The sequence below is a fragment of the Poecile atricapillus genome, chromosome 1, assembly GCF_030490865.1.
Source record: "Poecile atricapillus isolate bPoeAtr1 chromosome 1, bPoeAtr1.hap1, whole genome shotgun sequence".
Classification (NCBI taxonomy): domain Eukaryota; kingdom Metazoa; phylum Chordata; class Aves; order Passeriformes; family Paridae; genus Poecile; species Poecile atricapillus.
This window is the reverse complement of record NC_081249.1, coordinates 63,954,056-63,977,529: the sequence shown is the minus strand read 5'-3', so window position 1 is coordinate 63,977,529 and position 23,474 is coordinate 63,954,056. Positions and strand designations below refer to the sequence as shown.

The following is a 23,474-nucleotide window of genomic DNA, read 5'->3' as shown; positions in this document are numbered from 1 at the left end:
GCGGTTCAAACGCTCGTGGCGCGGCGGGCATGGCGGCACGCGCGGTCCCGCAGCTCCCGGCTAGCCGCAGGTCCGAGCCCGCATTCCGCGGTAAGGCCGGGACACCGGGGACAGGGATACCCGGGCACCGAGGGGCGTTGCCGCTCCCCGCCGCGGGCCGCCCGCTCGCCTGTCCGTGCGGGGCTGAGCGTTACGGGCCGCCGTTGCAGGCTCGCGCGTCGCCGCGGCGGGTGCAGGAGAGCCGGTGCGAGAGAGGAGCCGGTCGGTCTCTCCGGAAAGTGGGAGGGGAGGGCAGGCGCTCCAGGCGAGGTCGGAGACCGGGCAGGTCTTGGCAGCAACGTTCGCTGTTGTGGTCTCAGAGCTTCCGAGCGGGCGTACGAGACCTTACCCTCCTTTGGTAGGGCTGGGGCCGGCACGGGCCCCACCCCATCCTATCCCCGGCCCCAGGTAGGATTCCTGGGCTGGAAGCCTTCCCTAGTGACAAGCGGGATGCCCTGGTGTTTAAAGCATCCTCTTGAAAGCAGCAAGCGCGGCGCCGGCCTAGACCCGCGCTCTTGTGCTTATTTACTTTCTGACCGGTCCGGTTTCTGTAAGTTAAAGCGAGGGAGTCGCTTTGGTGCGGCTTTGCGGTTTGTGCGAAGGGCGGGGAGAGCCGTGCTTGAAGCAGAAGGTGCTGGGAAGCTCTGGGATGCACGGCGAACTCGCTGCTGAATGAGCTGTGGTAGCTCCTTCAGAAGCAGGGGATGGACATTGCCTTCTGGACGTTTTGTCCAGAGAAGGGCAAGGAGCTGTGGAAGGGTCTGGAGCACAAGCCCTGTGAGGAGTGGCTGAGGGAGCTGGGGGTGTTTAGCCTGGAGAAAAGGAGGCTCAGGAGAGACCTTTATCGTTCCCTACAGCTGCCTGGAAGGAGGGCGGAGCCAGGTGGGGACCGGCCTCTTCTCCCAGGCAACCAGTGACAGGACAAAAGGACACAGTCTGAAGCTGCGCTAGGGGAGGTTTAGGATGGGCATTGGGAGGAATTTATTGACGGAGATATGAGACTCAACTGTCCAGGGAGATGGTGGAGTTACTATCCCTTAGAGGGACAGTGACAGCTGTTCCTAGGGCCTTTCCATGATTACTTCATGCTGGTATTAGCACTCCTAGTAGTATTAATACTTGTACAAATCTCTGAGTGACGGTGGAAGAGAAGGAAATTATTTTACTGATGTTCAGCTGGTTTCACATGCATGGTGCTTTTCATGTGTGCTGTACTTGCTACTGCCACAAATGAAAAGTGTGCTTACTGAACCACCAGTAACTATGTGAAATATTGGACAGGCACACAGAAGGTAACAGCAAGCCTGACTTCTTCATGTTACAAAATTCTGTTTCTTTTAGCTTAATACAGCAAACCAGACATTTTGTGTAGCTGTAAAGTTACATTCAACCATCCCTTGAATATTTACTTTGTCAAGAAGTGTGAGAATGTGTAAGACATTGAGATGTGAAAACATTTTGTAATCCATAGTGTCTATATTTTATAACGTTGTGATGCTTTTCTAGCTGCATTTCCTTCTTGACTGAGGAAGTGTAACATTCATATTTTAGCTGAAAATGTAACAAGTCTGTCTTTCTTAAAATCTTCTAGAACAAAGACAACAGAAAGTCAAAGAATATCTATCAAGAAAGAGGACTTCTGGTGTGCCCATTCAAGAAGACCAGACATCCATCAGGTAGTATTTCTGCTATGGCTTACATTCTCTTATTTTCATATTTTAATCTTCCTTCATTTTTATCTCAGCTGGCTTTTGTAAGTTCCTCTGATGCAATGACACCACTCGCTAACTGGAATGTTCATTTTCAGTCACATGTAGTACTGCCAGGTTTCTTATATAACACATCACAAAGCACCTGAGGGAAAATTTGGATTTGCAACTTTAAATTGAGATGGTTTTCTGAGTTGTCAATACATTTTCATAGTTGCTAGGACAGAAACTTGGTGGTTTTGTAACTTTCTGGGTAGCCTGATGCCAGCTCTGGTGCCTGACTGAAGGTTTTGGAACCTTGTCAATGTGGTAGGAACTACATGTCCTCGTTCAGACTTGCCTCAGATGGCCTGGGCTCTCATGATTGCAGTAGCTGAGCTTCAGCTTCTTGTGCTCCCCCTTTACACTCAACTGCAGTATTTAGAAACTTCTGCAGCAGATGCATCAGACTAGACAGGTTGGTACTCATTCTTAAGCATGAGAAATTACACCTGCGGTGTAAATTCCAATTTGTTAGCTCTTTATGGTGTAAGAAGGGAAGTTTTGCAGCCTGGGTTCTGATTAGTGGTTGCTTAACCATTTGTTTTTGCTGGAGGAATAGTGCAAGCTAAACAGAAATGCTTCAGTATGAGTACATTCTGCAGACTGCCAACTGAAACATGTGAACATACTCTAAAAATACATTCCTTTGTTGAACGATTTAAGATGTCTTTTTCTTATTAAGCAGTAGCAGAACTAGGAGAGCGACTACCAGTAAACTGCAAGATAAGTTACAGCTCTCAACATCTCCCAAACCAGAAATGGTAAGTTTTTGACTGATACTTAAATACTGATGGCACTCTGTTTCTATGGTTACAACACTCCACTTACTTAAATCTATTTATGTTGTATGACTTCTAGAGCACGAGAAGTTTGCAGGTGCAGAGGTGTGGTTTGTTAGAATTTTATTTAATCACTGCTTATTATATACTTTTTGGAAAGCTGTCATATTACAGTAGGAAATTGATCATATTGATATTCAGTTTGTACCCAACAGGAGTGAGAGTTAAAGAGGATAACATTCTTGCTGAAATGATGCTTAAATTTTAACAATATTTCTCAAGAATCTCAAAGGGGTTTTTGTTACATTTTTGAGTCTTTGGGGAAGTTATTTGAAATCTGAGTACGGTCTTTCGTCACAGTAAAAAAGTTTACTATTACTTGAAAGAAAACCAAACCATTAACAAAATGAACTGTTGAGTGTGTATGTTTTTTTAGTGGTGTGCTGGAAAAACTAATGTAATCAGAAGTAGATGCCAGTACCTAATCAGAGTTTAAGGGAATGTGTTCCCTGTATAATTTCATGTAATTTTCCTGGAATTAAGATGCAAAAATGGTTGTGCTGCTTAGAAATAGCAAAATAGAGATTCTTCTGCAGATCTGTTCTCAGGGAGAGGTGAGGAAAAAATAGACATAAGACCTGTGTTCATGTTAGACAGTTTAGAGTTTGGGTTTCAGAAGATTTGAGATGTGGGATTATTTGAGGAGAAAACCAAAAAACTTAAGACTTCAAAGCTGAATGTTGAGGAGAAAAATTACCAAAGTGAGAACAAGTGTTTTTTTACAAATTTCCTGCAGGGACATGTATTTTTCTATATCTTGTGTGATTTCAAGTTGAGTACATAGTTTCCTGAAATAACAGTCCTTGCATTCAAGCTCTTGTTATGCAGGTTTTGTCAAATCTAACTCAATGACAGACCAGGAAATGAGTTTTCTTTCAGGCATCTTCCTTAAAGTCTGCTCCTGCAGATTTCCATGTGTCATTCACACTTTTTTTTCCTGCTTTTGGATATTTCACTCTTCCAAAAGCTGCTGCTTGGACAGTGCTCAATTAGTTGCTGTAGAACAACTTTTTTTGGAGGAAAATACTACATTCCATTTTTCATGGGGGGTTATGCTGAGAACATATGGCTGAGAGTTTCAGTAAAGCCACGCAAAACTGATGTAACTATTCTCAACTTGCAGCATCCTACATCTCAATAGTAAGAAAAATTCTCTTCTGGTAACATCTCAAAGTGTCCTTTACTCACTGCCTTGTGTTAGCAGACTATTCACACTTAGTGGAGGAATGGTGCTGCCTCTAAGCTATGAGATATGCAAACAGAGATATTGCTCTTGAGTTTATACAGCCTAAAGCAACTTTCTACTTGATAAATCTTCCAAGGAGATAATTTGGGCAGTTTAAAGCCAACAGTTACTTTCAGAATTTTATTTTGTACTTCCAAGGCAAAATTTAAGCAATTTTTATTTGATTTTTGATGTGGATACTGCAGTAATAGTTGACAAATAATCTACTCAATATTTATACATTACTTCCATAGGCACCTTTAAGCCTTTTACTCTTAAGCACTTTAGCCTGGTAAATCATTGGAAGCCTCTTTGGAAACAAGTAACATGCAGCATGACCGTACTTCTAACATTTCCATGAATATGCTTTTGATTTCAGGAAAATAAAGAGAATGCTGATCAAGTGTCATGGGACCAATCAATTTTAAACTCAGAAAAAAAAGTAAATTTAAATTCTTCTACAATCCCACTGACAAGTTACATATCAGGGACAAACTGTAATCTTGAAAATCAAGCTCCAAAGAATAAAGTCATTGATATAAAATCTCAGCATGTATCACTTAACAAAGCCATCTTGGAAATAAAAAGAATCAAAGAGAGGCATTTGACAGCAGAAAAACAAAATGCAAGTATCAGTGTACCAAAGAAACCAGCTCTTGGCAGATATCGTGGCAGAGTTATCCAATCCAAGGTAAATTCTTTCTGGAAAGCAGGAAAAACTGAGGGGGAAAAGAGTTCTTTGCCAGACAAGAAGCTTTTTCCTTCTGCCACCAAACAAGCAGCAAATTCTTCGTCCACAAAAAGCTGTAGTGCAGTTCTGAAGACCATCAAAGTCACAAACAACCCTAAGTCTGTAAAATCAAATGATGTCCTGCCATTTCACAGCAAACCATCTGATAAAGCTGCTACTCAGTCTGGTCTGAAGAAACAGCTGACGTTTACTGTGCCACCAAAGAAAGTAACAGTCCCAAAAGTGGTTGGTGGTAGGGCACCACAGCCACTGAAGGCTGCTTCTAGCAATCCTGATCGCAAAGTGTGGGGTGTGAAGAAACGTACAGATTTTTTTGAAGATGCAAGACCAGAAGCTCCAGCGAAATCAACTTCTGCTGCTCCTGGTACAAAATCAGGACAGAATTCTAAAACAGATGGCAACAGAAAATCTATTCTGCCAAAAGAATCAGCAGAAGTGAGAAGGTAACTAAATTACTGTTGAAGCTTACCTCTTGGAAGTTATTCAGGCCTTTTTCCCAAGAACATCTAGTTTGATTTATATGTTGCTGTATAGACTCTGAAAAACAGAGAGCTAAGTGTTTGGACTTGATGCCCAAGGACAGCAGACTAAAACTTCAGGCTTAAACTGAGAAAACTGAGAAATCAGGATTCAATTGCAGGAGCTCTCCAGGATTACAACTTTTCCCATGCAGTTAAAAAATAGATGTTGCTGTAGCTGATTTTTTTTTTTTTTTTTTTTAGTCTAAGTGTTGCAACAGCCTTAAGGATGACAGTTAATCCTGTAAATTAATTTCATGTGCATATCACAGTTTAAAAAAATGATGGGCAGGATGTATATAGGCAGGAGCATCTTTACAGACTGAAGGAGAGAACTTGTCAATGACATTTTTCAGTTTGGTGAGTGCAGCATAGACAATGGGTGGGAAAATGATCCACAGTCTAAAAGTCATTTAATACTCCATATAGAGCTCCTCGTAGTAAGTCACATTTACTAAAAATTGATGGTCTAGGGAGTGGGGTTCAAATGAAACATTAAAACTGAATTGCATTTCACATCAGTTTTGGATTTCATAAATTTGTGTTGTTTTGGGCTGGTCTCCACACTTAGTCTTAAAACATTAATTTCTAGCTTTTTGGTTTGAAGTGGGACTGGGGAGAAAAGGTGACAAAGGTCAGAAGCATTTTTTTACCTTCCTTTGAAAACAAGGGTCTGTAACCTAAGTCTTTTGTTGCAGCTGGAAGGGAAGAGACTGAAGTGTTTTAACCTGGTAGATACCTAAAGCAGACAGTAATATGTGTAGTTCTGAAATTTCCATGCAGATCTAAAAGGCAGCTTTATTCCTCTTGGGATTTAAGGGAGAAGACTCAGACTACCTGGAAAGTATATCTTAGCATGACTTAACCTAATTAGTGTCAGTCAATGTGAAAAAACCGATAAAACATCTGTCACTTCAGCTAATAATATTCCTAAATGCAGAGCTCGCTTGGAAGAATGGAGGGCATCTAGAGGAAAAGTGATGAGACAACCTCCTCTACATGCACTTCTGGGACCCCAGTCTAAAAGTAAAGAACAGGAGTTATCTGCCGCTGATAAAGAAAAAGTCAACAAGACTCTGAGTGAATGCCTGCAGTTAACACAACAGGTACTTGGACCCCTGCCTGCTGAATTCTGATCATGTAGGTCCTGACAACACAAAAATCCTCTGAGCGTGTTTGATCCATGTGAGATGGAAGGGACTAATTGTTCCCCAAATTAAGCAATATCATAGCTTTTGCCAATAGCTGAAGAAATTAACCTTTACTAACTCACTGAGCTACTAAGTAAGTACAGGCAATAATGGTAATAATAGTAATTGAACAGTAATGTAATGAGAGTAGCTAGAAGGAATTAACCTAAAACAAGTTTGCATTTGCAGAAACTTGCCTGTACTTCTGAAAAAGTCTGTTTCCAGTAATTCTGAAGGTGCCTCTACATCTTCCTATGCCTTCTACTTACAATAACTGTATAAATAATTCTAATTTTGAAGAATAGGTGAATAACAGTTCTGGCAAAGAAAAAAAAAACAAACCGTGCTTTCTAGTTCAAAAGCAGCAAAACTACGGAAGCTCAGTGTGTCAAATGCATTTAAATCTCTACTTTTGTGCTGACTTTAGGGACATCAAAGTGATGAAGTACGTGCCATGTTGGAAGATCTGATACAGAGCATTCCTGGGGTTAAAAAGCTTGCAAAATATTGGATCTGCTGTATGCATCTTGAACGGATGGGCCATCTCGGAAAGCTTATTGCTGTCTATGAGAAGGCCATTTTGGCAGGAGCAATGGTAAGCAACTTTCCTTAAAATTTGAGATTAACAATTAGAAAGGCATGAAAGTATGGCATGTAAAATACAACTGCTTCTGATTTTATTAAGTACCTTTATAGTAGGAAGAGAGCCACATGACCTACCTGACAATTTGGTTTGCTCTGTAACTACTGTAGGTATTTGAAGAAAGGTTTAGGATCATCAAATTACTATATGGTGTTCTGCCTAGAAGGAATTAAGGACTGAGTTTTCTAGTGCCAGTAGAAACCCAAAATAGAACTTAATTTTACACTTACAGATGGGCTTCATTTCTGTGCTTTAATATCAGCAAGATTTCAGGGCATCTAACACATCTTTAGCACACCAAATACTGAAAATACAGGATTTGCTTTTGTTCTGAGTCTGAACAGCATTAAATAGAGGATTTGTAATATGAACATCATGTGACCTGTTCCACTTTCTATGCAACTATTATACCAATCAAATAAACTGAGATGATAATTCATTTTGGGATTGTTTTTCTAAAACAGTACAACTTTTTTTCAGCCCAGAGAGGAATTACGACACACATTAATAGATACAATCAAAAATATGGAAGATCTTTTAAACTCTGACAGTGGTAAGTCTGAGTACTCTGTTCTAGTTATATTTCTTACTTGACAGGCAACACAAACTCTTTAAACTATTTGTACTGACATAAAATTTTAATTCTTGGAAAATTTTTCGTGATCATTTTATACTCAATTTTCTTTGAAAACAATCTTGGCTAAACAAATCCTTTTCAGCAGTGGGCATGTTAAAATGATTGGAGATGCTCTTGTATTCAAACTTGTTACTTTATCAAAGCTCTGTCATCCAGCTATTTCAGCCTGATAATCAAAGAGTAAATAAAAATACTCTTGGGAGCTAAAAATCAGTGCCTCTGACACAAACTGCTTCACTATGAGAAGCCTGGTTGTGTTATGGCATAGTGTCAATTAAAGGTTGTAAATATTCTAATTTTGGAAGTAAAGTAGCCATAAATATTTCCCTTAAATGTAGCATAACCTTGACAAGTATCTGAACCCAGAAAGTGTCTGAAATACTTGAGAGCTGCTGCATCTGAAAAGGAAGAGAATGATTTCTCAGGATGTGTACCTAGCCTGAGCTTTCAGGTTGCAGATTCTTGAAGGTGGCTAAAATTATCAGGAATTTAAATTGCATTGAAGTCTGGGCCACAACATACTTACCTGAAATCTTAGAGTTTTACATGAGAATAAAAGTTATCTCTCTAAAAGCATTCTCTTTAGTTGTAACTAATGACTTTCTTCAATGCTTCATTTTTAGGGGGAACTGTGATGGAAGCTCATTTACGTGAGGTAGTGGAAGACATCAAGGAACCAAATTTGTCTGTAGAGCCAGTTCAGGAAAACTTCAAAGATGTCTGCCCTGATGATGACCAAAAAGAAGAGAGTGATGATAAGAAGACAGAGACAAACAAAAAAGAAGAAATTGATTTAGAATCAAAACCAAGAACAGAGATCTTGCCAAAAAAGAATAAAAAGCACAAGGCTAAAGAACGGGCAAAAAAGAAAGGAAAGTGTGAAAAAGAACAGAATGAGGATGGGATAAAAAACACAGCTCAAGCAATTAATTCTCCTGAGAAGGAGAATGACACATCTTATTCAATGAAATACAACCCTCCTACCACACCATATTTGGAAAGGTAAGATTGCTTCAGGTAACCATGGAAAGTCTGTAGTTTCTAGAGTAGCTGTTTGTGTCCTGTTAAAACAAAGAGGTACTGCAATTTTGAATACTTAGTTAAAAGCTTTCAGGAACCACATTTCAGGATTGCTTCCCCTTCATTCAGAAGGAAGTATTTTTAAGAAAGCTTTACTCAAACTGTTTTGCTTTTTGAATGGTTCACTGCAGAGTAACCGGAGTTTTATGGCGGAGACCTGTATTCCAGATTTAGGATTCCCTCCCATGGAATCCTCCCTGCCAATATGGCAGTAGCAGTTCTACACTGAGCTAGGCAAAGAGAAAGATGTCTCCAGATCTCCCCTTTTCAACTGTAGATAAGGTTGTATGTGATATAACACAGAATTAGTGAGCAAGATGTAACTGGCCTGTAAAAATTACTTTAACTGTATCTTGAGGCAAAAACCTGGGTAGTAACCTCAGTACAAACCAGCCAATACTTAGTTATTTTTTTTTCCATAAGTTTTCTTCTAAGACAGTAGACTTAGGGAAGTTGTGCTCAGCTTTGACATCTGATGGAGTTGAGTCCTGGCAGCTGTCCAGTGTCCCTTGCAGCAGGAAGAACAGTTTACCCTGATGGAATGGGAAAGAATCTTTCTTTGGGAACTCTTTTTAGGAGATTTTCTGGGTTAGAACATTTTGCCCAAGAAAAGTTGCACATCTGGTTTTAACTGAATAAATGGGAAGGGACCTGCTTCCTTTGGCTATGGGAACAGGAATAATGGCTTGCTGTTTCTGCTGGCTGCTGCAGAGAACTTGTATGATGACATGCCTATGTTTAGTGGTTTTGGTTTGTTTTTTTTCTTTTCATAAGTGTGAAGATGCATCCTGAGGCAAATGACTGCAGTGCTAAAGATCTGAAAATCATAACTCCTTTGCGATATTCTCAACGCATTCGGGAGAAGATGGGCAAGCTGCCTGATGCTGTTAAAGATCAAGATCCATGTGTCTCTTCACATGAGCAGCTGGGAGACTTGGAATCAAAAGCCTCTGTGTTTATCCACAATCAGAGCAACACCCTCCAAGAAACAAGCGCTGAAATAGAAGAGTAAAAGTAGTGCTACTGCTACAGGGGAGTTAAAATTTGATATTTTTTAGGGAGAGTTGAATGGTACTTGTTTTATGCAGCTTTGAGAAAGGAGCTGTCTAAAAATTTGTGGACTGCCTGAGTCACAGACTTTTAAAGTTTCTACTTTTTCAAAATTCTAACAAAACTGGTTTTAGTACTAGACTAAGTACTGTTGTCTTTATATTGACTATGTTTTATTAAATTTTCAATTAAGGACTAGGTATAATGCTTCATGTTAATAGTTGATAGTAGTATATTGCTAATACCTACTGTTTTCTTGTTGCAATTCCTGTGAATTCCATAGAAACACGCAATCTTTCAGTTTAAGAAAACCAAGTACTGTAGGTGCTCCAGTAATGCAATTATCTATTCTGACAAGATTTAGCTTTGAAAACTGAAGCCAGCTAATAAGGTGTGTGCTGAATTTAAACTGTTTTATCTAGTTTAAGGGCTGCTTCAACAAAACAAAGTTTAGTCTCTTTAGTTACTGAGATTTATTCATTATCAAGTAATCCTAGATGAGGTCTGATACACTACTATGTGACAGTTTTTATGTCTGTACTATGGTATACTTATTAAATTCATCAATTTAGTTGTGTTTGTTCTTTATTTAAATATTAAAGCTATTTAGTCTGCTCTTGAAAGAACGGAAACAGATCACTGCCCTGTTTCCCATGGTTCCTCTCTGGGCCCGGCAGTGCCACTCCCGCCTTGCCGCGGGCCGGGCGGGGCCAGCGCTGCCGCCCGGGCGCGGAGCCAGCGCCCTCCCCTTCCCATCCGCCACAGCCGCATCCAGCGGCGGGGCCGTGCCGGAGCTTGTCCGCAGGGCTCGGCCCGGCCCGCCCAGGTGAGTCCCCAGGGGGGCCCGAGCGGCTTGGGGCGGGCTTGGCTGCACCTCTGCCCCGTAAAGGAGCCGGAGGAAGCAAAGCGCTCATCAGCCCCTTGGAGCCCCGCGTGTGCGCACGGTGCGCGGAAGATGCTTGAATTGTGGGTAAATCAAGTTAAAATCACCGAGGTTCTGAAAAAAGGATAGTATCCCCCTGCTGGATGAGAGATCCTCCATGAGATGTGTTTTGAGCAGGAAATGGGATAATGTGTGAGTTCCAGCCGCTGTGGGAGCTCTCCTGAGGGCTTGGATGAAGATCAGTATTGGAGGACAGGGCACAAGCTCATGCTGTGCCATTGGAACTTGCAGGTTGGACATCAGGAAGATTTTCTTCACAAAAGAGGTCATTAGACATTGGCATGGTCTGCTCAGAGAGGTGGTAGAGTCACCATCCCTGGAGGTTTTTTAACTGGATGTTGCACTCGGTGCCATGGTCTTGTTGGTATGGTGTTGGGTCATGGGCTGGACTTAATGACCTCAGAGGTCTTTTCCAGCTTCATTGATCTGTGATCCCCTGATGTAATCTAAATGTAGTGATAGAAGAACGGGGAACATTTCAAAAGTACGTGAGGGAAGGCTTACACTAGACATTAGGAAGCACTTATTTACTGAGAGGCTGGTTGAACATGGGAACAGAATTCTTAGAGAGATGGTCAATGCCCTAAACCTGTTAGTGTTCAAGAAGCATTGTCATGATGCCACTGTCACGTGAATTTAACTTTTGGTCATACCTGGAGTGCTCAGGCAGTTGTACCAGATGACCATTGTAGGTCCCTTGCAACTAAAATATTCTATATCTTCCAGTTCTTGAAGTCTTTGCTCAGTAACCTTTACCAATTTGATCCAACATATGCTGCTTTAGGTAAGAATTGTCACCAGAAGCTTTACGCTTGTTGTTTCCATAACTATGCCTGTGAGTTTTAGTTAGTATTATGAAACCACCTACAGGAGTGCAGGTAACAAAACGAAGATGCAAAGTTGTAAGTCTGTAATTGTCATTTTGAAAAGTTGTAGCATTTTAAATTTAAAAATGCAGAAATATCACTATAATGTTTCAAGCTGTGCTTTCTGGAGGCCTCACCTTCAGTAAAATCAAGGTAGCAGTGCAGGGAAGTGTGTCATGGTAATGCTGGACAGTTAGGTACCCACATTTATCACCCCTTGCTGTTATTTTGTTCGGGTCTTTTCTCATGCAGGTTATATTAAGAGAAAATTTTAAAAGGTGTTAAGGTCATGACAAAGTTTAGAAGATAATCCTGAAGTATTGGTACTGGATTTATAAAGAATGGAAGGATACAACGTGTTGAAAGTACTGGGAGAGGGATCCTTTGGCAGAGCTGTCCTAGTACATCATAGAATCAGTGACCAGAAGTATGTAATGAAGGAAATAAGGCTTCCAATGGTAAGTGTGACAAACATCACCTCACCACTTAAAAAAGATAAAACTAAAAAGTCCTAATTCTGTATTAGAATGAGTGTATTTTTGAAACGCTGAAGACTTTTGCTGAGAGTTTTGTTTATTAGACAGGTGTGTGGTATAGTTACTGTATAACTACATCTTGAGCTGATGTTGTTGGCACAAAGTGAAGTGCATGGTTAGATTTTAGGATTTTGGGAAGTGTAGCAGGTACGAAGATGCTTAGAATGAAATCCCTGTTCCCCCTGATGCTCGTGGCTCAATTGCCATTGATTTGACTAAAATGCAGATTTCATCTTCAATGTCTAATGAGGAAATTAGTGACATTACTGCTGGTAATCAGCTATTTGGGTTACATTCTCTGCACTCAGCTAAGCTAAAAGTCATAAAATGGGAGGCACTGGCTTTCTGAAGCCAAAGCTTATCTAAGACCTGGGCACTTAGCATTACACTGAGTTCATGCAAACTATCAGCTGTTTCAAAGTCAGCATGTGCTGCTTTGTTATATAGTTCTGCACTTTTAAAATAGGAAAAGTCATTAATTGAAATAGGAAAAGGTTCTTTCAAATTAAAAAAAAAACCAAACCAAATACCAAAAAAACCCAAAGAAGTCTTCAGTGAGTAACAAACTATAGATTGAAAAGATGGGGCTTTTAAAATTTCTAAATTACTTAAAATAACTGAAGAAAAATTCTTAAAAATCTATTTTCTTTGGAAAGTGAAGCACTTTTTGTGTATATGTGAGAATTTGTTAGTGTGAAATTTATAGTAAGTGTGTTTATATTTTCAGTCTTCATGTGGTGTAGAGAATTCTAGGAAGGAAGCTGTTCTTTTGGCTAAAATGAAGCATCCAAATATTGTTGCCTTTAAAGAATCATTTGAAGGTAAGTCTAAAAAATTAAATTCCTTCATTTGTTTGAAGTTGCATACTCCTCAGGGATGGAGGTTATTTTCTTTTTTTGTTTATTGTATATATTATAAACAAAACATATTTATTGTAAGATAACATATAGCATGTAGTTGGAGCTTTCTAGTAAAAAGTATTACATACAGTAAAAAATCAATACCTATCCTGCTAATGAAAATACTAATTGTTCTTAAATTACAAAAAATTTAGCTGATGGACATCTGTATATAGTGATGGAATATTGTGACGATGGAGATCTAATGCAGAAGATTAAACACCAAGGAGGAAATTTGTTCCCTGAAGACACGGTAAAAAACAGACATTGTTTTGAACTAAGGGGGCTGGGAATCCTTTTCCATGTAAACTGAAGCATGCTGCTTAAACCAAATTAGAGATATGCAAACATCTTGGTGAAAAAAAGTAACTTACAGATAGAATAGAAGCATTATTTTTTTTATAGTTTGGAGCAGATCAAGACAAGAATTGGACTGAAAGGAATAAAAATAGAAATTGCTACTTGTATCTGAAAATTGTTCATGTAGTGTGAAAACCAGTCAGGTTTGCATGCAATTAAGAGGAATTTTACACAACCTTCAGAAAGAATTTAAAGCATAGTAAGACTACTGCAAATGAAAAGTAAACTTTGGTAAAATAAATAAAGTTAACCAGGAGAATAAATGCCTGCTTTTTATGTAGCAATTAAATGTTTAAACCCATTCAGTATGTGATAATTCCTTTTACCAGAGAATCTGTAAAATTACTTAGGAGAAAGTTCAAAGGGACATTGGAGTGAATAAAAGCTACTTGTTGCTGCAGTTAAGAACATCACCTTCATTTAAATGAAAGGACCAGAAAACTCAACTAATTGAATATTTAGATTTTATATGCACGTTTAAGGGCTTTTTTTTGTACTTAGAAAAGAACACATTTTCTTTTAGAAACAGTATGTTATTTTTGAGTTTTGTTTTGTTTATTATTTGGTCATTAGGATTTTTTTCCTATTTGCAAATTTACTGTGTAACTTTAGATAACTTGTTTATAAAATGACCATCAGCTAAAGCGTCAGGTAGCAATTCCCCAGCTTCATTATTGCTATGTATTATCAGAGCTTTTTGCACACAGGTAATAAACATTCCTTCTGCCATGTTAAAATATAATCTATCTTGAAGAACTCAGTCTTTTATGCTGTTTGGAGGCTGTTATACTGGAGTTACTTTTAACTCCCAAATGTTCTGAATCCTTTTGTTCTCCTAATTTTTTTTTTTAAATCTATTAGTAAAATATTCGTTATATTGAGCATTGAGCTGTTACAGCTCCTGGCTGCTCTTTTTCAGATCCTTCACTGGTTTGTGCAGATGTGCCTGGCTGTGAAGCACATCCATGATAAACGTGTCCTGCACAGGGATATAAAATCCAAGGTGAACAGAGCAAGTTTTGTTGTCATTAATAAACTCTCCTACATGCAAAAGTTAAACCTCCTCTTTCATAATTTCCCATGACTGCTAGGTTCTGTGGTTTTTATTTAGGCCTAAGAATATCATGTAAATGAAATTGTTGAATGCATGGGATGATTTAGTGCTGGGAGTGTAAATATAATCTAAGAATAGCTATATCCTTCATATCCACACTGCTGATAGCACCAATTGCTTGTGACAAACTGGATATAATTTAAAAGAATTACAAAACTATTAAAAAGTGTATGCATTATGCGGTTTGCAAATGTCTTCCCTCACCATTTTTTCTTTTTCTCTCTTCCCTGTCAGAAAGAGGGAAATTCAGAAGAAAGTGGGTCCTTGGTTTGAGTACAGCATAAAGATTAAGGCAATTCTAAGTTCTTGTTCTTCCTCTGCTAGTGATGCTAGGGCTTTAGGCCCATAAAGCCTTTCTGGTTTGATTTTTTTTGGTAGAAGTATTCAGAGAAGCAAGTAAAAGGAGACACAAAGATAAAATATCAGAAGTGGTTATTGCTGTGTTTTCTGTGTATCCAAACTGCTGAAATGATTCATAGAAGAATATTTAAGTATGTTAATCTTTGCTCTTGAAACACAGAATGTCTTCCTCACTCAAAGTGGAAAAGTCAAATTGGGAGATTTTGGATCTGCACGCCTTCTTGCACAGTATGTGGACATCTCAACTGATCTCAGTGGTGTCAAGTTTTATTTTACCATTGACAAACAGTACAGAGTTCATAAATCATTACTTTTCACCTGGAATTTCTTCTTTGTGCTTTCATTAGTCCGATGTCATATGCCTGCACCTATGTGGGAACTCCTTATTATGTACCTCCAGAAATATGGGAAAGCCTGCCATACAACAACAAAAGGTAGTTGTGTTTTCAGTGGTCACAAATAATGCCTGACTGATGGATGGGTTTTTTTATTGCTGTTTCAATCTGGCTTTGTGGCTTATCCGTATTTATCTCAGAGAAGATACTGAGCTGAAGAATATTTACAGAATTAATGAATTTTAAGATTTTTTTTTTTTAAGGTTATAATACATAAATTCCTCTTTATTTAAGTAGCTGAGAGCACAGTATCTTTAGTCCTAGAAGTCTGAAAAACAGTGTGCAGACCTCTGTTTGTTTGGGAGAGTAAATACATACATACTTGTGTGTATGTTTGTAAGTGTGTATATGTGCACAAACAGGTATGTGTTTGCATCTCTATTTTTGAGGGGTGGTTTTCTGGATGATGGTTGATGGATGATTTTTTAACCTCTTCATGCCAGTCTAGATAATGTAAGGATAATGGCACAGAATGGATTACTTAGATTTACAGAGCCCAGTTATTCTGGTCCTTATGCAAGAACTGTGATTAATTTTCCAGGGGAGGTAAGAAACCTTCTACAGTTCAAATTGTTTCCTGCTCTTCTTGCAAGAAAGGCTTCAGTTGCTTCTTGTGCAAATGTCAGTACTCACTTTTGGTGGAAAATGATGGAGTTTTTTTCTCAGTAGGAGAATTCTTTTTGGCAGGGCCAGAATTCCAGCTCTCAGAATCAGGATTGTGTGGCTGCTCTTTGATGTTCAGGGCCATAGAACATCATTATATAAATATAAATATTGTTGGAGAAAATTAATTAAGAGACATCCTAGGAATAAAAAGCCAACTCCAACTGTATGACAGTCATCTTTTTTTTTACAGTAGGGTAGGATAAAATAAGCAAGAACATTTCCACATAAGTGTATTGTCTTTTATGGTTACTTACATTTAATTTTAGCTTATTCAGCTCAGTTAGGTGCACAGATCAAATGTCACACTTTCAAGCAAAGTATTGTAATTTCTGGCTCAAAATTTTTTATCTCTCTCTATCTCTACAGTGATATATGGTCTCTGGGGTGTATTCTGTATGAGCTGTGCACTCTAAAACACCCGGTAAGTACAGCTTTAGGACTATCAGAAAAGTCTCGGAATTCCCTGAAACCTAATAAGCAGTTAGCTGTACTATAGAGTTGACTGAAGTGCTTGCTGCTGCTTCCAAAAGAGGGGAGTATTGCTCCACCCTTCCCATGCCTCCTCCACTGTACACTTCAGGTTTAGCAGCTCTTCGGACCTACTGGGACCTTCTGTGCAAGACTCTATTTTCAAATTTGTTAGAAAATAATTGTGGTTTTTTTTAATTGGTTAATTTTCCTCAATATCAGTGAGACGATCTGGGCGTATTGAGTCCAGCAGCTGCCAGGCTGGTTCCAGATACCTGCAGTTACAAAAGCATTGCATTTTACAGGATCAAGATAATCCCAGGACATGGTGACAAAGACATGCAAAAATCTCTGCTAATGAAAATATATTCTATACATATAAATACAATATATATATTATATACAGCAAAATGTAGTAAGCAATAAACATTTTTGTAGCTTGCATCAGTGATACATCTTTGCTTATTCTTCAAATCAAACAAGTCACTGTCCAAGCACCATTCTTCTGCTGGAACAGTGGGGACCTTGATGAATGTTTCTGTCTTTCTGTCATTTCTGGGACACTGTCTTTTTTGGTGTTGTTTCTATGTTTCTTATGTGTTTAAATCCTCTGTCTCTCTATACAGATACAAAGGTAAAATGAGAACCCTTATCAGGGTACGTTTGTTTTGCAGGAAAATCAGATCCTAACTGAGAGTCATTTTGTCTTAGTTTTTTATAAGCAGCAGTTTCCTTTCATTGAGCTAACACTGTATCTTAAAATCAGAGAACCACAAAATATTCTGAGTTGGAAAGGACCCACAAGGATGATCTCAAGTATATGAATTGATGAATTTGATTTCTATAAAAATAAAATGGGAACAATCATAAATTTATAGGAGTAATTCCTATCTGCTTTTCACTTGTAGAAGTTATCTTAAATTATGTCAGCTACTTTTTACCTTACGCTTAAACTCTGTCTCTAATGTTAGTTTGTTTTTAATGCAGTTTCAAGCCAATAGCTGGAAACATCTCATCCTTAAGATATGCAAAGGGTCCTACGATCCACTTCCATCTCACTATTCCTATGAACTTCATTACTTAATAAAACAGATGTTTAAGAGAAATCCCCAGAATCGTCCATCAGCCAATACTATTCTTGCAAGAGGTTGCTTAACCAAACTTGTGAAAAATTGTTTGCCTTCTGAGGTATAGTATATTCTTTGTCTCTAGATTTAAGCAATACTATCTACATTTAAATACTAAATCCTTTTAATTTGTAGTTTGTTAGTGTATAACTGTAATGTGTAGTGTGGTGTAGGTAGTACTCTAAAGGCCATACAGTTGTACACTTCCCAGAAAACTCAGGTTTTTAAAAACATTTCTTTTGAAAATTGAAGTTGGATATTGACCTGATGCTGATAAAATTAGATATTGTTAGCTGGAACAGTGAGTTTGTATAGTGACAAGTACTTGTTTTTATCAAATAGTATATGCAATAGTTTGAAGAAGTTTAAAATGGTACAGTACTTGCATCTCTTCATACACCTTTCAGATGGCAAATCAGTTTGGGCAAGTATTAGAGGAAACCAAGAAACATGAAGGCAATGCTGCAAGACAAAAGGGTAAGTCAGTAACATTTTTGTTGATGTAAGGAATGACAAAATGAGTAGGAGATACAAGGTCTTATACAGCTATAAAACATTAGCATTATATGTACAAATTTAATTTTAATTATCTCAAAATCTAATACTATTGAACTTACATGGAAAAATGCTTGTAATGCATGTAAATTATATTCCAACATAAGTAGAGTGCAAAGCTACAATATACTTATTGTAAGTCTTAAGTCTTACACTGGAAATAAACTTTTCAGTTTAGAATCAGCAAAACTTTTAACAGTGGCATGTATTTTAAATATGACAGTTCCTTCTTTCCCAGTGAAGCAAGTTGTGTTCATTAATTAATTTTTAGACAGGGAATGCTGGGACTTTTTTCTTCATAAATTTAACTACACCACAATTAGTGCACATTTGGAATGGAATAATAGCCGGACTCTGTTGAGAATGAGCTTGGTTGTCAAAAGTGTGAAGAAGCTGTCACATAATTGTCACTGCTTGGTTCAGTGGCAGTGCTGTCATACCTCTGGAATACTACTTTACAAAAATCTTTGCTAAAAGTGTTAACTCTTGGATCTGTTCATTAATGTATCAGGGAGTGTCATGGCTGGTGGAAGTTCAAACAATAAGAGAGAAAATAGAGTAAGTATTCAAGTATAAATATACTTGTATTTTAATAATTTAGAATGTTCTGTATTATTGATAAGTTTTTACAGAAAATTATTCCTATGCTAAATCATAAATCAGTCTACTAGTGTTCAAATTTCAGTTTTTCTGTGTGTTTCCCAGTACTCTTTGGTTGGAAATAACTTTTTGATTCTTCCCATGTTTAGTTTAGTTCCAAAGTGGATTTTTTTATAACCCTGTCAAAACAAAACCCAAACAACCTCTTGTTTTTTCTAATTTTTTTTTTTTTTTTAATATTGCAAAAGTTTATCCATTTTCTTTGCTTTTGGGATGCATTTAGAACTGGCTGCTGTGGAAACAGTCTAGTCTGGACATAATTCTCACCAGGTTTTAGGACCCATATCCCACATGAGATTTCAGGAGAGGAGAATTAAGGTAGCCAAGATGTCCCCTATGGGTACATTACCATAGCCTGACTCAGCCATATTCAGTATATTTTTAAGAAATACGTTGCCCAGGGGCTTTTTTTTTTTTTCTTATCATAGACCTGTCAAGCTGAGAAGTTTAATATTTGGTCGCAGATGCATCTTGTTTCCCCTGGGAATGTAAATAATTTATATTTCTTGTGTTCTTAAATGTAAAAAAAACCTTAAATGACAAATTATATCAAAAAACTACATATGTGCTTAGCTTCAGAAACTGAGGTTTTCTGTCATGGGTACACAGTGTGAAAAGCAGTGCCATAATAGGTAGTGTGCAGTTGCAATTGGCTTCATGATATTTAGTTTAGTTTTCAAATCTTGCAATCTTTAGGCCAGGTATTTTATAGCAAAACTGAAATAATTAATCCATGTTTATATGACTGCTTTGTTTTCCTTGACAACAAGGATAAAAATTAATACAGTCTTTACTCTTTTAAAGCAAAGGGAAGATGAAAGTAGCAAGCATAGCCCCTTAGAAAGGAAAAATGCTGAGGGTTTGAGTGAAGGCACAAGGGAACAAAGGAAATCTTATCAAGAAGGTAAGTTTTACAGCTTTAAGGCTGATGCACTTCTTTCTGTGTACTGGTATCTGCAGTTCAGTGGTACAGCTACTTAGGTGGCTCAAACTAGCTCAGGTAACTCCAGACAAGAAAACCATGCTGCCATCAGTTGCTTCTTCAAGTACATTGATTCATCCTGCTCATCTGAAATTTTTTAAAAAAATAATAAAATTAAAATATCCTCTTGTCAAAGTAATAAAAAATGACAGTTGGAATACATTTGGAGTAGATTAAATGTATGGGGAACACTTTCCAGTTCAGATTTGCACCCATAGAATCAAACATCACTGCTAGTTAAGTGGTTCTTAATACTACTTTGCCTGGGCAGTCTGAACATAGAATCAAGTTAGATGCTGGTTACCGTGGGGTTTTTTTGTTACAATTACAATATCAGCTTCTGCTGTCCTCCCAGGAAGTACTGATCTGTCACACGCCCACAGGAGGCAATGGGAAAAGAGGATATCCAATACTGCGCTGGATGTCCTGGAAAATGCGTCCTTGCTTTCTTCCAGTTTTACACCTGAAGAGACTGCAAGTAAGACCTAACTAAATGTGCTTTTAATTCAAGTAATGTCAATTATTCTTCACAGATTTATAAAGCCAAAACTTTACATGGCATGTTTAAAATTATGTTAAAATAATTTAAGACTATTTCATTAATGAACACTGAAAAAGTTCACTGTGCTGAAGAGAATTTGTGTTTTTGTGTGACAGGAGGATTACAAAGAGTGATGAAACTGACAGATAACATTAGCAACCCTGAAATGATAATCATCACTAAGAAATTATCTTACAATCCTCCTTTTAATGCACCATTTGTGGAGGTAGCAGTGAGCAATTCATTTGGCGCAGAATGCAACCACCTTTTCTTTCAAGTACAGCATACTATTGGGAGCATAAAACATCTACATCTCCACTTTTGTTGTGATTTAACATACATGTTAAGGCCAGTGACAAGAACTATCAATGATATATCTCAGTGTGAGGCAGTGACTATTTTGCTTTTGATTAAAAGCTTTTGATTAAAACACTTACCATGAGGTTTCTTCTGAGAAAGATTTCAATTTTAAAATGCCCCACATTGATGAAATTGTTAAAATTATTTAATGTGATTCTGGATATGTGTTCTAGGTAAATGTGAATAAATGCTGTGGAAATAAATATTCAAGATATGAATAGTCAGAAAATTCCTAGGGTGTGGTAGGAATGTTACATGATAGTTACGCACAGGGCAAGGGAAGTGGATGGAGGAATGCATGTATTTAAGTGTTCTGCTATTAAAAGGCACTCAGAAAAAGCCTCAGGTTTCATTTTGTGAAACTTGCAGAGGAACCACATGAGTTTGCAGAGACTCTGCCTCGTCACATCAGCCAGTTCCTGTGGGCTCTCTGGCCACAAGGAGGTTCCATTGTTTCCTCAGTTTGTTGAAAGGACAGTGGTGCGACAAATGGAGTTATCTAGACTCTTTTCTTCCTGTTTCTTCCTGTTTCTCATTTCTCTCTTGAATGTGATCTTGAATGTCATCCACACTGATAATGCAATTTTATGTAAATAGCATTTATGAATGATTTTATACCCAGGTGGTGGTGTTATAAACTACAGTGAAAATAAGCCACGGAAGCAGTGGAACAAGGAACCCCCTCAGACTCTGATGGACATGCTCAGCAATGCAGATGTCAGCTTAGCATTTAAAACATACACAATTTATAAACCAGGTAAATCCCCATTTTCTGGGCAAACACTTTTGCAAACAGGTTTATTAATAAAGGCAATTTATTTTTATTTTTTTTTCATACATGGCTTCTCTGTATACAGATCGTTCACTTGAGTTCATATCACAAAAGGCAACCTTTTGGGATTTTTTAAGTTTACCAAATGAAATGTGGACTTAGAAAAGCCAAGTTCGGAATTAATGAGTGCACATCTGCACTACAGTTCTTCATGATGGGCTTTCACTTCCAGCTCAACAGCTGAATGAGATTGTGACAAAACACAGATGCCCTGCTATGTTCTCCCTCCCTCTGAGCTGTGCAGTGTGTGTGTGTTAGGGAGATGCAGGAAATGCACAGTAGCCCCATCAGGTAAATCCCCCCTCACTAAGGCAGTGGTGCCCTGATTCAAGGGCAAGATGATCAGATCCACAGCTGAAGGCAGCTGCAGTCTACAGATGTTCGCAGCCACAGTTACAAATACTTGCTCTACACTTCAGTTGCCTTATCAGTTTATTTTCCCACCTAAAATAGGAAACAACTTATCCTGGAATCTGCTGCAAACTGGGGATGAATTCGAAAGACTATTTTCTGTTTATATTCTCAATAGTTTAACTTAAAAAAATTATTTTAATGACATTTTAATTTTTATCTTTTCAAAGCTTCTGAAAACATATTAAGAGGTCCACTTTCTGCTGAAAGTGAAGCATCTGATGAAGTAGATGGTGAACATGAAGCTGTTGTCTTAGATTCTGAGAGATTTGAACCTAGATCTGATGAAGATGACACGTATGTCCAAATAATGTCCTTGCATTTATGTTTTCTTTGGTTCCTCAAAGAGATTTTTCCATAACAACATTCCCCTGAAAAAAATAGTATTTTTCTCAGCATCTAAATCCATCCCTCTCTTGCATAATGAAATTGAAATTTAGTAGCATTTGATATCTTACGATGTATGAACAAAAATGCTGTGATTTTTGGATGTGTGTGTGTTTTGGGGGTGGTTCTCAGATTCCCAGAATCTCAGTTTGTGTCACTGTTTATTTTTGTGGTGCCTGGAGACGACTACATAGGCCTGTATTGCTGCAGTTCAGCTGCAGGCTGTCGATTATCAACACATTTGCAGTCTCTTAATTAATGTACCTTTGCTTTTGTTGAAACTTACTTTTGTAAATTCCATCGAGAACATTTATTGGTTCTTTTATCGAAGTGGTACAGGAAGTAGGTCTCTTGTGCTGATAGTTTTAACATAATTTATCCTAATTACAGGGTAATTTCTTTGGGGGGAAAAAAGCAATTAAAGATTTATAAAGTTGTATTTTGCTTTCCAAAATAACATTTTTTGAAATCTATTTTTAGGGACTTTGAAGAAGATGACCCAGACTGGGTGTCAGAACTGAAAATGGTATTGAAACAGAGTGACTGAAAACTTGAATTCACTTGCAATGAGTGAAGTTAGGTGTGCTGGTATCCAAGTTCTTGTTAATAATTGGTTATTCATTGAATAATTTCTGTCAAAAAAAATTGTGTGGGCATGTTTACTATATCACAAAATGGAGGATGGAAAATGCACAATAAACTTTTTTAGAAAGAACACTTGCAGATAGCTAAGCAAGTCCATGTATTAAATATATTTGGAGTTGGTAGTAGCTTTGCAGAAATGTTCAGTGAAATTATAGCATTATTCAAATTGTCCTCCTGTCATGTTTCAAGGAGATGGTGTAGCACTCTGAGAAGGAGTAGAGGTGTTTTTCCTGAGTACATAGTGAAATGCAGCATTGTGGTGGGTTGATGCTGGATACCAGGTGCCACCAAGGCCTCTCTGTCACTCCCCTCCTCAGCTGGGCACGGGAGAGAAAATTAAAGTCTCATGGGTCAAGAGGAGCACAGGGAGAGATCACTCACCAGTTACAGGTAAAACAGACTCAACTTGAGGAAATTGATTTATTACCAACCAAATCAGAGCAGAGTAATGAAACATAAACCCAAATCTTAGAACACTTTTCTCCCACCCTCCCTTCTTCCTGGACTCAATTTCACTTCACTGGTCAAGGCCGAGCCTGTCGGTGATGGTGGTGGGGCCTCCGGGATAACAGATCAGAAAAGGGGAGAGAGGGGGGCACGGATGGGGACACAGTTGGGTGGGTCTGTCTTGGAGCTGGCTGGCA

At 38.2% G+C, this 23,474-nt stretch overlaps 2 protein-coding genes across 4 annotated transcripts; both read left to right on the top strand.

The window, feature by feature from the left end:
- The first annotated feature begins 29 nt into the window (after positions 1 to 29).
- Positions 30 to 10,224, top strand: CKAP2 (cytoskeleton associated protein 2). Its single transcript, XM_058851542.1, has 9 exons — positions 30 to 90; positions 1,631 to 1,715; positions 2,476 to 2,551; positions 4,234 to 5,048; positions 6,064 to 6,229; positions 6,741 to 6,908; positions 7,437 to 7,509; positions 8,217 to 8,595; positions 9,448 to 10,224. Exons 1-9 carry the CDS (start codon positions 30 to 32, stop codon positions 9,683 to 9,685), a joined length of 2,061 nt encoding a protein of 686 aa, XP_058707525.1. The 3' UTR covers positions 9,686 to 10,224.
- A 255-nt stretch (positions 10,225 to 10,479) lies between these two features.
- NEK3 (NIMA related kinase 3) lies at positions 10,480 to 22,899 on the top strand. Of its 3 annotated transcripts, none has more exons than XM_058847750.1 (16): positions 10,480 to 10,549; positions 11,785 to 11,990; positions 12,796 to 12,889; positions 13,123 to 13,220; positions 14,247 to 14,330; positions 14,962 to 15,029; positions 15,149 to 15,235; positions 16,229 to 16,283; positions 17,318 to 17,518; positions 17,865 to 17,934; positions 18,524 to 18,570; positions 19,477 to 19,576; positions 20,010 to 20,132; positions 21,178 to 21,312; positions 21,969 to 22,095; positions 22,666 to 22,899. In XM_058847750.1, the coding sequence occupies exons 2-16, from the start codon at positions 11,874 to 11,876 to the stop codon at positions 22,730 to 22,732; spliced, it is 1,473 nt and encodes a 490-aa protein (XP_058703733.1). In that variant the 5' UTR covers positions 10,480 to 10,549; positions 11,785 to 11,873; the 3' UTR covers positions 22,733 to 22,899. The 3 variants fall into 3 exon arrangements, with proteins under 3 accessions (XP_058703733.1, XP_058703750.1, XP_058703742.1); XM_058847759.1 differs by lacking the exon at positions 10,480 to 10,549 and adding an exon at positions 10,787 to 10,897; XM_058847767.1 differs by lacking the exon at positions 20,010 to 20,132.
- Positions 22,900 to 23,474: the final 575 nt, after the last annotated feature.